The sequence below is a fragment of the Adiantum capillus-veneris genome, chromosome 27, assembly GCF_014529385.1.
Source record: "Adiantum capillus-veneris isolate H3 chromosome 27, ASM1452938v2, whole genome shotgun sequence".
NCBI lineage: Eukaryota > Viridiplantae > Streptophyta > Polypodiopsida > Polypodiales > Pteridaceae > Adiantum > Adiantum capillus-veneris.
This window is the reverse complement of record NC_140957.1, coordinates 121423653-121437365: the sequence shown is the minus strand read 5'-3', so window position 1 is coordinate 121437365 and position 13713 is coordinate 121423653. Positions and strand designations below refer to the sequence as shown.

General features: G+C 44.0%; 1 protein-coding gene across 1 annotated transcript in view; it reads right to left on the bottom strand.

The window, feature by feature from the left end:
* Positions 1–10172, bottom strand: part of LOC147422669 (Protein kinase superfamily protein) — a 106671-nt gene extending 96499 nt beyond the window's left edge. The window contains exons 1-5 of the mRNA XM_086502424.1: positions 9965–10172; positions 9675–9825; positions 9423–9565; positions 9213–9326; positions 8742–8930 (exon numbers count right to left, since the gene is read on the bottom strand). Coding sequence (XP_086358550.1) covers positions 8742–8930; positions 9213–9326; positions 9423–9565; positions 9675–9825; positions 9965–10030 — 663 coding nt within the window. The 5' untranslated portion in view covers positions 10031–10172. The remainder of the gene's footprint in view (positions 1–8741; positions 8931–9212; positions 9327–9422; positions 9566–9674; positions 9826–9964) is intronic.
* Positions 10173–13713: the final 3541 nt, after the last annotated feature.

The following is a 13713-nucleotide window of genomic DNA, read 5'->3' as shown; positions in this document are numbered from 1 at the left end:
TCCTGCTGCCTCTTCTGCCAGAAAGTGCTAACTTGGGTTTGCTTATATATTAACTTAGCAAAATTGCCCTACCTACTTTTGTTGGAAAGTCACTTAAAAATAATAAGTGAAAATAACCAAAAATTGGAAAATAGGCTAAATGCACTGGAAAATTCCCCTGACTAATGCTAATGGATTCTGATGGGAATTCCGATGATCATGATGTGTGCAACCGGAGGATATGCATCTATGCTAAGTGACTGGGCATGCACGGTCTACGAATAGACTCACAAAAGTGCCAGATCACTGCTAATCTAGACTGACTGGACTGACTGAACCCTGCTGTGGTGTAGTGTTATGTCCCGCTCACAGGAGAGGGGATCTACCCCAGATGCCGTCGGGATGGGCGTCCAGTGTCTGGGAGGACGTAGTGTGAACCCGGCCATTGTGGCCGACCATTATTATAAAAGGGAGGCCAAGGCCTCATTTACAGTTATCGACCCCACAAGAAGAGTGCCAGTGGTTAGCCCGCGAGGCTAGGAGTGCGCGAGGTCACCTCAAGGAGGTGAGGCCGGGTGGTATGGGACGCCCCGTCTTACAGGTGCACGCCTACGTCCTCGGACGCTGGCCCCAACACGGGGGAGCTGCCAGATGGTGGCTATGGTCCGGTGGTTCATCCGACGCGTATCTGCAGGCAGTCCGTGTGGCCGGGAGATCCTATCTCCTCGTACGTTTCATGGTATCAGAGCCAGCTTGGCTACGGGATGGACTGTGTGCACACCTACAGACTAGTTTAAGTCGGATGGTCTTTATTTCATGCAATTTTTGATAATATAAATGTCTAATCGATTATTTTCTTCTCATGAGTATGTTTGCAGGTATAAATCAATATTATGGTGCTGATTTTTGATAAAAATCAGCAAATCGCAGGTGAAATTGTTGAAAATTGGAGGGTTACTCATTGATTATACTGATTTTCGACGGAAATCAGTATGTTCTTTATTAATTTGCTGATTTTGGATTAAATTCAACATGCAGTATGTTCTTTTTAATATTAAAAAAACCTTCTCTGTAACCTCCCCCTCTCTGTGCGAAGCATATGGAGAGAGAGAGAGAGAGAGAGAGAGAGAGAGAGTGTGTTACCTCTCTCTATGGCAGCCTGCAAAGAATTGTTTCGGAGCACTCAGAGGCCAGCGTGGCTTTGTTTGTACAGCTGGCTCATAATTGGAACCTCTGGTGCGTGCTGGACACAAGCCTCCACGAGCCCAGATTTTCCCTCACTTCATGCGCTGCCTGCAGGCTTCTCTCTCCACGCGGCAGCCTCAGCGCTCGCCTTCTTTCTTTTTACGCTGGGAGTATTTCAGCGCTGGTCTTCTTTTTTTTAACGCTGGGAGTTTAAGTTGATTTATTTTAATGAGAGGGGGCGCCCATTAGATAGTGTGGCCAAGGACATTTGAGTTTTTTTTAAAACTATAGTCTGGACACTTTAAGTTTTTTAATTTAAAGTGTGAACCCTGCAGCTTATTACAAAAGTCACTTACAGAGACTTGCAACTTTACAGAAACCTCCCATTTGCTTCTCCTGCTCCTCTCCAAAGCCTGCTCTCTCTCACCCGCTCACACTCCCGCGCTCCCGCCATCACCTGCTCACCTTCAGGCGCTCACGCCGACGCGTGAAGCTCTTCGCAACTTCAACTTTTCGCGACCGAAAAGTGCAAAAAAGGCTCAGTTTCGCGTGAATTTTCCAGCTTTTCACGCACTTCGCCATGGATTCCTCCAACTCGGATGTGCAACGTGACGACGCGCCAGGTAACATTCAAATTCCATTCACACATGCTCTCTACATATGGATTACGAGCACTTTCCAGAGTTTCGACCAATGTGTTACCGCTCTGAAAAACACGAATGTTTAGACGAACCTTCGCTTGGCCTCTCTCGAAGGGGTCGTACAGGGGCTCAGTTCCCGGCTTTCTACTCTCGAAAATATGGCTCAGTCGACGACTGCGCGTATTTCCGAGGACGAAACCCATCTCCAGCATTTGCGGACGCAGATTGCTACTTTTGGGCGTTCACAGGGTGGTCCGACTGCCGCAATTCCGTATAAGACTACAAATTTCTCAGGTGAAGAGAAGGAGTGTACGGAATTGGCTATAAATAACTGGCTGCACCAGTGGACCACATACTTTGATCTCCATGGGGAGCATGATGAACAGAGGATTCAGACGATTCCTCTTTATCTGCGCAGTAAGGTGCTTACCTGGTGGCATGACATGATAGAAAAGCCTACGACGTGGGCTGATTTTTGCGTGAAATTCAAGAAGGATTTTGCAAAAATGGACCCTTTGAAAGCGTATGCCAAACTGCAGAGTCTTTCGATGAAAACTCTGTCTTTTGATAAGTATACGACAGCTTTCAAAGAGGCGCTCACCTTCTGCAAGGTGGATTCCACACACGCTGTGCACATGTACTTGCTAGGGTTACATGAAGATTATCGTTGGGCCTTGATTAAGGATAAAGCCCCAACTGATGTCGAGGATGCAGTGGCAAAGGCCAGGACGTTCCATTTGATAAATGGAGCAAATTATGAGAAGAAAAGAACTGCAGACCATCAATCCGGTGAGGGTGCTTCGAGGAAGCGACCCCGATTCCAACATAAGTCCAAATCACCGCCGAGATCTTCTCACGAAAAGAAGAAAGCCAGAAATGCTTCAGTTGTTGATGCAGTGAAGAAGGGGGCTTGCTTCGGATGTGGCCAGACGAGTCACCAAATTAAGGATTGCCCTAAAAAGAAGAAGACGCAGAAACCGCAAGGCCGTCCTTCGGTTCAAATTCACGAGATCTCAGGGTAACTCTGATGTTGTTCAAGTTGAAATCCATCATTTAGCGCACAGTTCAGGCACAAATTGTACTTTTAGCACCAAAGTGTTTGGTAAGCACGATCTTCTCCGTTTCCTCGGGAAGATCAATGGTCACGACGTGACCGTACTCCTTGATAATGGAAGCTCACACAATTTTGTGGATGCAAAATTGGTGCAGAAACTGAACCTGCGGAAGATGGCTCGTGGCGTGGATACGGATGTATGGAATCGCGTGAAGATGGCTCGTGGCGTGGATACGGATGTATGGAATCGGATGGTTCCAGACTTGTCGCTCGAGCTGGCTGATTACAAAGAGAACCTGGACTTCCACATCATGCGCCTGGACAAAGCAGATGTTATTTTAGGAATTCCATGGTTTTATGATAAACAAGACTCATTGTATATAGACTATGTACATCACTCTCTCGTTTTTGTTAAGCAGAACATGCCTCATGTATCTATGTCGCTTTGTAATCAGAAGTCTGTAAAATAATGGTTTTGCAATACCAGCTGTTACTGCTTTGGAAATGTTTAAAGAAATAAAGTCTCCTGATGTTGACTTTTATCAACGTGTACCGTCTCCCTGGTTTGATTCATTAGTGCTTGGTACTTCTGTCACTGAATTTCGTAAAAATGTTTCATGTTCTTCTGTTGAACTTGGGGATTCCGACAAATCCAACCTTATCCGAGAAATCATGACTGATTTCAAAGATGTTTTTCCTGATGATCTACCTCCTGGCTTGCCGCCTTCAAGAGGAGTAGATCATAGCATTGAGTTGTTGGCTGGTAGTCAGCCCTTCTCAAAGCAACCCTATCGGTTTAGTAAAACCGAGGAGGACGAGATTCAGCGACAGCTGAAGGATTATCTCGAAAAGGGTTTTGTTCGGCCTAGCAAATCCCCGTGGGGAGCGCCAGTGCTACTTTCTCGAAAGAAGAATAACACTATGCGCTTCTGCGTGGATTACAAGGGGTTGAATAAACTCACTGTCAAGAACAAGTATCCGCTCCCGCGCATGGACGATCTGATAGATTGGCTCCATGGAGCATTGTATTTTACGAAGATAGACCTGCGATCAGGCTATCATCAGATACGGATCAAACTGGAAGATGTTCCTAAGACAGGCTTCCATAGGCGTTACGGTCACTCGAGTTTTGGTCTTGCCTTTGGTTTGACCAATGCTCCAACTACGTTCCAGCAGATGATGAATGATCTACTGAGACCGTTTTTGGGGCAACTTCATTGTTGTATTTCTCGAGATATCTTGATCTTGATTACCGCGTAGTTTGTCTGAGCACCTAGTGCATATACGCACTATTCTCGAAGTACTGAGAGCTGAGAAGCTTTACGCTAAGGCTTCGAAGTGTGAATTCTTTAAGAAAGAGCTTCTATACTTGGGTCACATCATTACTCGCGATAGAATTCGCGTCGACCCTGAAAAGTTAGATAAAGTGCGAAATTGGCCCATTCTGAAGAATGTACGCCGAGTAAAGTCCTTTTTAGGCTTTACTGGATTCTTTCGCAAGTTTATCAAGGATTACTCTAAAGTTGCTGCTCCGCTTACGCAACTTTTAAAAGGAGGGGTGCAAGGACCGAAGACCTCGGGTCCTCGTCGTAAAGGTAATCCCCCTATTGTCTGGAATGAGCGTCTCGACGAGAGCTTTCGAACACTAAAGCACTTAGTGACTACTGCGCCAATATTACACATTGTGGATCCTAGCAAACCGTTTATGGTTGAAACGAATGCTAGTGATTATGCTATTGGTGCGGCGTTATACCAGGATGGACGTCCTGTCGCGTTTGAAAGTAAGAAGCTTTCTGACGCCGAGATAAATTATCCAACGTACGAGAAGGAGCTTTATGCTGTAGTCGACGCCCTGAGGAAATGGCGGCACTACTTGTATGGCTCTACGTTTGTTGCATGGACAGATCATCATTCCTTGCGCTATATTTGTGATCAGGGTGATCTCAAAGACAAGAAGGCTAGATGGGTTGAGCTTATGCAAGAGTTTGACTTTGAGATCCGTTATAGGAAAGGATCCAACAATCGAGTTGCTGATGCGCTCAACAGAATTCCTGAGGTTAATGCCCTGTCTATGGCTGAAATCTCGACGGATTTCTATCTCTCTCTCCGAGGGCTATGTCGTTCCGATAGCCATTTCGGCAAGATATGGAACGAGGTCGAAGCGGGGCATGACTCGCATACAGGCTTGGGTGGTCCGGAGACCCAAGTGAGTCATGTTGGAGAGACGAGACAGTGACAATATTCCATTAGAGATGGACTATCATTTAGAAATGGTAAAGTTTGCGTGCCGAAAATCGATGAGATTCGACAAAGGATTTTGTGCGAATGCCACGATGTTCCTAGCGCTGGGCACCCAGGCATCCAAAGAACTTTGGCTTTGGTCAAGCGATATTTCTATTGGCCAAGAATGCGCTCTTACATAGAGAGCTATGTGAAGAGATGCGCTCAGTGTCAGGTCAATAAGGCAGAGCGCCTTAGGAAAGCTGGCCTGCTACACCCATTGGAAATCCCAGATGCCAAGTGGCAAAGTATTTCCATGGATTTCATCGTTGGTTTGCCTAATACTAGTCGGGGCAATGACGCTATTTGGGTTGTGGTCGATAGACTCACAAAAATGGCAAAGTTTATACCAACGAAGTCGACAGTAAAAAGCCATGAGTTGGCGGTTTTATTTGTCGATCAGCTTCATAAGCTGTATGGTCTCCCAGAGGACATCGTCAATGATCGAGATACTAAGTTCACTGGTCGATTTTGGCGAGATGTGTTTGCTCATCTTCAGACGAAGTTGAGTATGTCGTCTTCTGACCATCCTGAGTCCGACGGACAAACTGAGAGGATGAATCAGACATTAGAAGACATGTTGAGAGCCTATATCTCTCACAGGCAATCTGATTGGGAAAGGTATCTTCCACAATTAGAGTTTGCCTATAATAGTAGCAAGCATTCTGCTACTGGATTTAGCCCGTTCATGCTGATGTATGGATTTGAGCATAAATCCCCGATTGCTATTGGCTTAGAGAAAGTCAAGGAACGCCAAGCTCGTGATTTCTTGTATGACATGAAGGAGATGCTCGAATTGGCTAAGGATAGTATAAGAACGGCTCATGATCGAGTCACTACTTATGCTAATCAAAAGAGATCTCCAAGGACTCTAGATGTGGGACAATGGGTCTATCTGAAGATACCCAAGGATTCCAAGACTATGCGAACAGGAAAGCATTATAAGCTTTCAGCTAGATATTGTGGTGCGTTCTTGATCACAAAGAAAATTGGCCAAGTTGCCTACAAACTGGCTCTTCCTTCGGATGTTACTGTACATCCAGTGTTTCATGTCAACCGCCTTAAAGAGAAATTGGGCGAAGCCGACGTTGTGGTGCCTATCGAGGAAAATGTATGGCAAGATATGCAAACTGAGTATATTCCTCGAGAACCAAAAGCAGTTTTAGATCATCGTACCCGTCATTCGCGCCAAAAGGCTTATGACAAGTACTTAATTAAATGGAAGGGCCAATCTGAAAGGTTTGCTACTTGGGAAACTGTTAGAGCTTTGAAGGCTCAGTATTCCCACTTCATTGATGAGGACATCAATGGTTCTTAAGGGGGGAAGTATGTTATGTCCCGCTCACAGGAGAGGGGATATAGCCCAGATGCCGTCGGGATGGGCGTCCAGTGTCCGAGCGGACGTAGTGTGAACCCGGCCAGTGTGGCCGGCCATTATTATAAAAGGGAGGCCAAGGCCTCATTTACAGTTATCGACTCCACAGGCAGAGTGCCAGTGGTTAGCCCCCGAGGCTAGGAGTGCACGAGGTCACCTCGAGGAGGTGAGGCCGGGTGGTATGGGACGCCCGGTTTTACAGGTGCACGCCTACGTCCTCGGACGCTGCCCCAGCACGGGGGAGCTGCCGGATGGTGGCCATGGTCGGGTGGTTCGTCCGACGCGTATCTGTAGGCGGTCCGTGTGGCCGGGAGATCCTATCTCCTCGTACGTTTCATGTAGCTTGTCCACGGACACATAGGGTTGGGATGTGTCACGTGACACCTTCGGAGGAGGGTTTTACAATGTCTCTGGTGTCGTATTCTCTTCTCTCTCTATCTCTCAGTCTCATACACTTTCATGCACAGTGTCCATTCACTTTGTTCGTATTCATTGCACTCTCTCAATAAGAATGGAAGGCTCTCCCTTCCATAAGAATAAAAAGGCACCTTGAGCACAATTCGGAGCACTCATCTTGAGCAAAGTTCAAACACTCACTCCGCTGCACCTTACACACGCTTATAAAGGTTACACGGGATCTAAAAGCAGAGCCCTCAAAAGCCTCATGTTCTTGAAACATGTGCCCTAAACGCTGGGCGTTAAAATTTCTAACGCAAAAGCACTCTAATTGCTGGCCGTATGGATACCGATCTGCCATGTCAGCACCTCCATCGCGGGCTGATTTGTGAAGATGTCCATGTCAGCATGATTCACAAATTTTTAATCTTCGGTAGGTTTTTGTCCATCAGGGGGTCTCATTAACTCCCTGGTTATGCCACGAGCAATTTGTGACAACACATGACATTGAAAGTAGCCATGGAGTTTTGAAACAGAACCCACTGATCATGCACATTGGACAATGTATCAAAGCAAGACATGAATTGGGTTTATTATGCTCTACAAATGCAAAAACGCTAGGGCTGATTTCTCTCATGATGCAAAAACGCTAGAAGATCTGCTGAGTCTGCTGTCGCCAAGCTGCTGCAAATGCAAAACGCTGGGCTGATCTGCAAAGCTGAAAACGTTGGCTGTTCTTGTGGCTGAAAACGCTATGTCTCCTGCCCGGGGGGGTCTTGCTAAGAAGATGCAATGTTGGATGTCAGGTTCCTGCTGCCTCATCTGCCAGAAAGTGCTAGCGCTAGGGTTTCTTATATACTAGCTTGCTAAATTGCCCTACCCAGTTTCCCAACAAAAGTCACTTAAAAATAATAAGTGAAAATTGGCTAAAATAGGGAAAATAGGTCTATGCACTGTAAAAATGCCCGTGATGGGTTCTAATGGAAATCTGATGATCATGTTGTGTGCAATCAGAGGATATGCATCTACTCTGAGTGCCTGGACATGCACGGTCTGCGACGAACAGACTCACAATAGTACTAGAACACTTCCTAATTTAGGCTGACTGAACTGAACCGAACCCTTGCCATGAAGTAGCTCGTCCATGTACACATAGGGTTAGATGTGCACGTGACAGCATGTGTTGTGGAGTGGGTGAGTGTGTGTTGTACTTGCATGCTTGTTACCTGCCCCTTCTGTTTTTTTCTTCTCCTATTTTTGGAGTTTTGTGGTAGATAGGTGTGACAGGTGGTGGGTGGTTAAGGGTCTCTTCTCCAGGATGTTTCTGCGCTTCTCTCCTCTACCAACATCCTTTTCTCATACCCATTCAGATTTTTGTTTGTATCTCCCTATTTTGTCCTTACATCCCTGTAGTTTTTCCCCTAGGGTTTGTTATTCTATATCCCCGGGTTTTTTCGCTACAAGCTCATCTGTAATGCCTACAAGCTTTTTGCAATGCCTTCGGGCTTTGATGTATTTGGATTATGCAATATAAAGGGTCCAAGCCCTCCTATTGTGTGTGTGTGTGTGTGTGTGTGTGTGTGTGTGTGTGTGTGTGTGTGTGTGTGTGTGTGTGTGTGTGAGAGAGAGAGAGAGAGAGAGAGAGACCCTGAGTCCAGCAAAATTAATTCCAAGCTTTTCTAACAAAAGGGCTTTGGAAAACATTTTTATTTGAAGCTTCTGATTTGAAGAAATTTCAAGCTTGTTATTTTGCAGCTCAGCCTCTCCCTATGTCATATAAAAGACATACATTTGTCTTCAGTGACCTCACAATACATGGAAAGAGTCATGCCTGCGCAATAGATGCTGAAGCAAGAGGTACTGGATCTATATAATCATAGACCTCCTCCAACGGGCGGCCCAAATCTTCTCTCATAATGTCCCTTATCTGATCGAATGGTACCGGAGGCGTTTTATCCAAACAGTTTTGAAACTCCTTCACATAATCTGCTGGAAATAATGATGGCGCCGAGGCAATGAACTGGAAATATTTAGCAAAAACAATACGTCAAAAACACAATCCAAAAGCCAGAGATCATAAATATATAGAGAACAGAACGAGGGCAGAATATGCATACAATCTGGTCTCAAAGTTAAAATGAGTTAAAACTATAATTGTATCGAGACTAAGCCCATGAACACTTGGATGCACCAAAGCCTAACTTGACTTCATAATGAAGACCTCATTAAAACCGAATCCAGTAAAAATGATAGCACTGGTTATTGCAATACAACTATGAACTTCGACATCCTCTTCACAAACCTGGCCCAGTTTGATATAAGTTGCACCAAGTCTCTCGAAAAGCTTGCGGAGCTGAAGAGGACCTGGAATGGCAACCTGCACACCAGAATCTGTGGTTCTCGAGGTCGACAAGTTCTACTTGCAAAGAAATGAAATTAGTCAGGACAAAACTTGAGCTATGCTCCTCCAACTCAAAGAAAAAGTTTCGCATATGCCAAACAGAAAAGCTACCTTCAACTGATCTAAAGCCCATTCTCCACCAACATTAACAACTGCTTCAATGCCTTGTGCAAAACGAATGGCTCCCCGAGGACCTGTATCCACAGCTGTGCGGACAACCTCCTCAACGAGCTCAGATAACTTCTTAAGCCTATCTGCATGCAAACATGATCAAGGTCAGGTATCATCATCCATTGAGAGCCGCAGGTGAAGCTTCAGATCAAAAGCTTACAAGATAGATAGCAGATAAAAAGTAATGATAACCTTCTCTGTATTTGGGACTGAACCTTTCAGAAGAGGATGCAGCTGTGGATGCTGACCTGGCCCTCACATCCACCAGTCTATACAAACATTTTGTGCACGGAGTCCAACCAAGCTTCCAAACGGGTTGCCAGTTTCCGTAGCAAGGGCCTTTCTGAAAAATGTACAAAAGACAGCACAATGATCTCTCTCTCTCTCTCTCTCTCTCTCTCTCTCTCTCTCTCTCTGGGTGGGTGGGTGGGTGGGTGTGTGTGTGTGTGTGTGTGTGACTGGCGGCAATTAGTGAGAATTACCAATCTTAAGTTGGGCAGGCGATGAAAGACCAGGGACGAAGAAGATGCAGTTGCTGAAGCAGCCATACGTGGAGAGCAGACCTCCACCTGCCAGAGAAACTCTAATAGACGAGAAGCATTTCAATCGTTAGTAAACGGACGGAGGTTGTGTAAGTGTCCTTCTAAGCTTGAGCACATTCGGAATTTGGGATTGAGTTCAGTGTTGCGTGCGCTCTACCACGCATTCATGCATGTCATATGTGCTTGTGCTTGCTACATAGTCTTGATGTGACATGCCATTGCCTCCTTCTGAATGGAAGTTTGGAATTGGAGCTGTTGGCGGTCGTAAAGTTTACATCCTCGTAAACGTCCTTGGAACCTTAAGTAGAGAAACCCATAGAGTGAAAAACTCTCATAAACAAAGCTCAACTTTGAACTCCTTTATCCTCTTCAAGTGAGTTCTCTCATTGAAAACTCTTCGTTACTTTGAGAGTTTAGTGTTGTGAACTCCTCTCACATATTGCTAACAACTCCTAACATCTTAGGTTATTAATGACAACAATTACATGTGGCACTTTAGTGCTTAAAATACATAGACCAAATAATTGTCATCTACCTATCTCTAGAGATGTTTAAACCACCGAACTATGTGAAACCTCCAAAGATTATAAAACACTTGCTCAAGGAGTTCAACATAATTATTGACTTGGCATTATTTACCTTCTATCCCAAAAATATTCTTGTTTTCCAATCCAACAAAATGCTTTATCCCATCAGTGTCTAGATTGTTACTTGTTGGGGATCGCCCATTCACCAATAGGTGAATAGGTTATGTAAACCTCCATGCCACCAGGTAGAATGAAAATGTCTTTCCTTATCCTTTGAAACATACAATGAGCACTTAGTTGATTCTCTTAATTGTGAGTTTTTACACTCATGTTTTCTTAAAGATAACTTATCTTTCTCTTTACTGTATTGTTCCCTTAAGGACTTTGTATATGTCCTTAGATATAACTTAATTGTCAGGTGTAAAAACCTTTTGGACTTAAGCTTTTGCTTTTGTGATAGAATCTGAGCAAAAAAACGTACACAAAGTGCTCTTAGGTGAAACCATGCGTCCCATACCGTACGACTCCATTCAAGGTCACTTTGTTGACAAAGGATTTTGAAGATCATAGATCCTATTCATTGAGACTAGTATCTAAGTCATAAACATGCTTGGTAAAATATTTATGTATGATTCTTTCTTTCTTTTTGTTTTTGGTCATTTGTACTAAACGAGAGATTGACTCAAATCTAAGATGCCTCCATCATTTGAGTGTTCAAAAATGAGGGACTAACTCAAATGGGTGACTATCTAGTTTGTCTCTTGCATGTGAGTCTACTAAAGAACCTAGGTGGCCATGCACATCCACCTTTGACCAAAGTTTTCATACTTTAAGTAGCCATACAAAGACTACCTCTCAATTTGTTACCAAAATTACCTTTAATAGTCTCAATAGGCATTCTAGTTCTAACGCCTTAATCGAGGGTCTAAGTTTGCAGACCTTGTCATGCTTCTGTAGTCAAAGATGGTCAGTACAAATAACATTGTATATTCGTAATGCTAACATGCTCTTTCCAATCCTTCTTTACTTAATAAAATGGTAGTGGTATTTGCCCCCGCCCTTAAGAAAATTAGTATCAAGTCCTCTCGACCATAGTCACTTGCCAATTTCAAGAAATTGGCCTTTATCTTTAAAGTACCACATTTATAGTACTCAATTACGTACATAGATGCTCCTAGCATCCTGCTATATGCACACGGTTCCATAAAGGCCCATCATTACATGCCTTTTGATGGGTTTCCTAAACCACTTTGGTCATATATGCACAAATTCAAAAAAGTTGTGTCTTACTAATTCTCTCCATATTTTGTTGGTTAAAAGTATCACTTATTATGACCCATCTTTGAGGGGCTATTACTTTCCCCTCCTAAAAAAACTACATCAAGTCCTCTCGATCTTAATCTTACTGCCAAGTTTATAAAAAAAGCTAAAAATTTTGGCTTTCGGATAGTGCCTCCTTGTCGTACCTAATTACATACACCAATGTTTTTAGCAATGTGCCATTATGAAAAGATTGAGCATTGTGTATCATCTGAATGGTTACTAATTGTATGCATGAATGCCTTTAGCACTACATTCTTTTCAGTGTCCCTATATGCTACTTCATAGATCGCTGCTCCTTCGAGCTCAAGCCTTTCCCTCTGTATGTAAGTAGAGACCTCCTTAAGAGATCCATTGAGTAGAGTGAATGGTGGAATTCGCTCAAGCTTCTTCTTGCGACTCATTCTCTTCTTGCCACATTTAGCTTCAAGCTTCATCACTCCTGTGGACAATTGTAGTAGTTCAAAGCTTAATTAGAGACTGAATTGATGTATCCTTATTTGTCATGTAGCTGACTAGCTGATTAATGTCCCAGTTGCTCAAAACTTATGTATAAATGATGCAGAATCTCAACACTTGAATGTTAGATGTAGCGGAATGAATGTTTGCGCTTTACTCAAGATGAGTGCTCCGAATTGTGCTCAAGGTTCCTTTTCTTTCTTATGGAAGGAAGATCCTTTCGTTCTTAATGAGAGAATGCTATGATCACAACAAAGTGAATGGACACTGTGCGTGCAAGTGTATGAGACTGAGAGATAGAGAGAGAAGAGAGATACGACACCAGAGACGTTGTAAAACCCTCCTCCGAAGGCCCCACTCTCGTCGGCGAGAGTGGTCTACTTATGATTGCACAATCTGGTACAATGGGAATGCATGTGACTGATGCAAGTCTAGGATATATTGGCGATGATGACGGGGATGACGACACCGGTCTAAGGGCTGAAATCTGCAAGTGAGTATCTGCTGTCCAAAAATGCTATGGGCTGAAATATGCTACAATCCAAAAACGTTGATTTGGGGGGCTATTCTGTGGGTATTTGTCGTTGAAAATCTGCAGGTTTAGGGCTGAAAATTGAGGTTTCTTTAGGTTGAAAATTGATGGTCTTTCCGGGTTGAATCTGCTACTTTCTTAGGGCTGAATTTACAGGTTATTCATTGCTAAAAACGTTGCACTGCTGTGGCTGAAAACGCTGCAAAATTGCAAACACTGTGGTCTGAAAAAACGCTAGTGGAAGGGATATCCAAAAATGCTAGCTGATGGGGGATGTGTTGCGATGACCTCTTGATGGGAAAATGCCAGGCTAATGCAGGTGATGGCGAGGTTCTCCTGCTGAAAACGCTAGGGATGAAGCTAGCAAAAATGCTAGGTGCTTATGTCTTTGCTTGGAGGGGATCCACCAAGTTCTTGCTTGAGAAGTTGCCTGCTGATCTTGGCTCATGTTGCCTCTTCTATCTGCTTAGTGCTAGTCTAGGTTTGCTTATATACAAACTTACTCAATTTGCCCTACCTACTTTCCAACAAAAGTCACTTAAAAATAATAAGTGAAAAATGTCAAAAATAGGGAAAATAGGCTAAATGCACTGGAAAATAGGGAAAATAGGCTAAATGCACTGGAAAATTCCCCTAAAGGATTCTGATGGGAATGCTTATGATCATGTTGTGTGCAACCATGGGATATGCATCTACACTAAGTGTCTGGACATGCACGGTCTATGAACAGACTCACAAAAGTGCCAATCACTTCCTATTCTAGACTGACTCGACTGGACTGAACCCTGCTCATGTTGTGGCTTGTCCACGGACACATAGGGTTGGATGTGTCACGTGACATTGAAAAAACT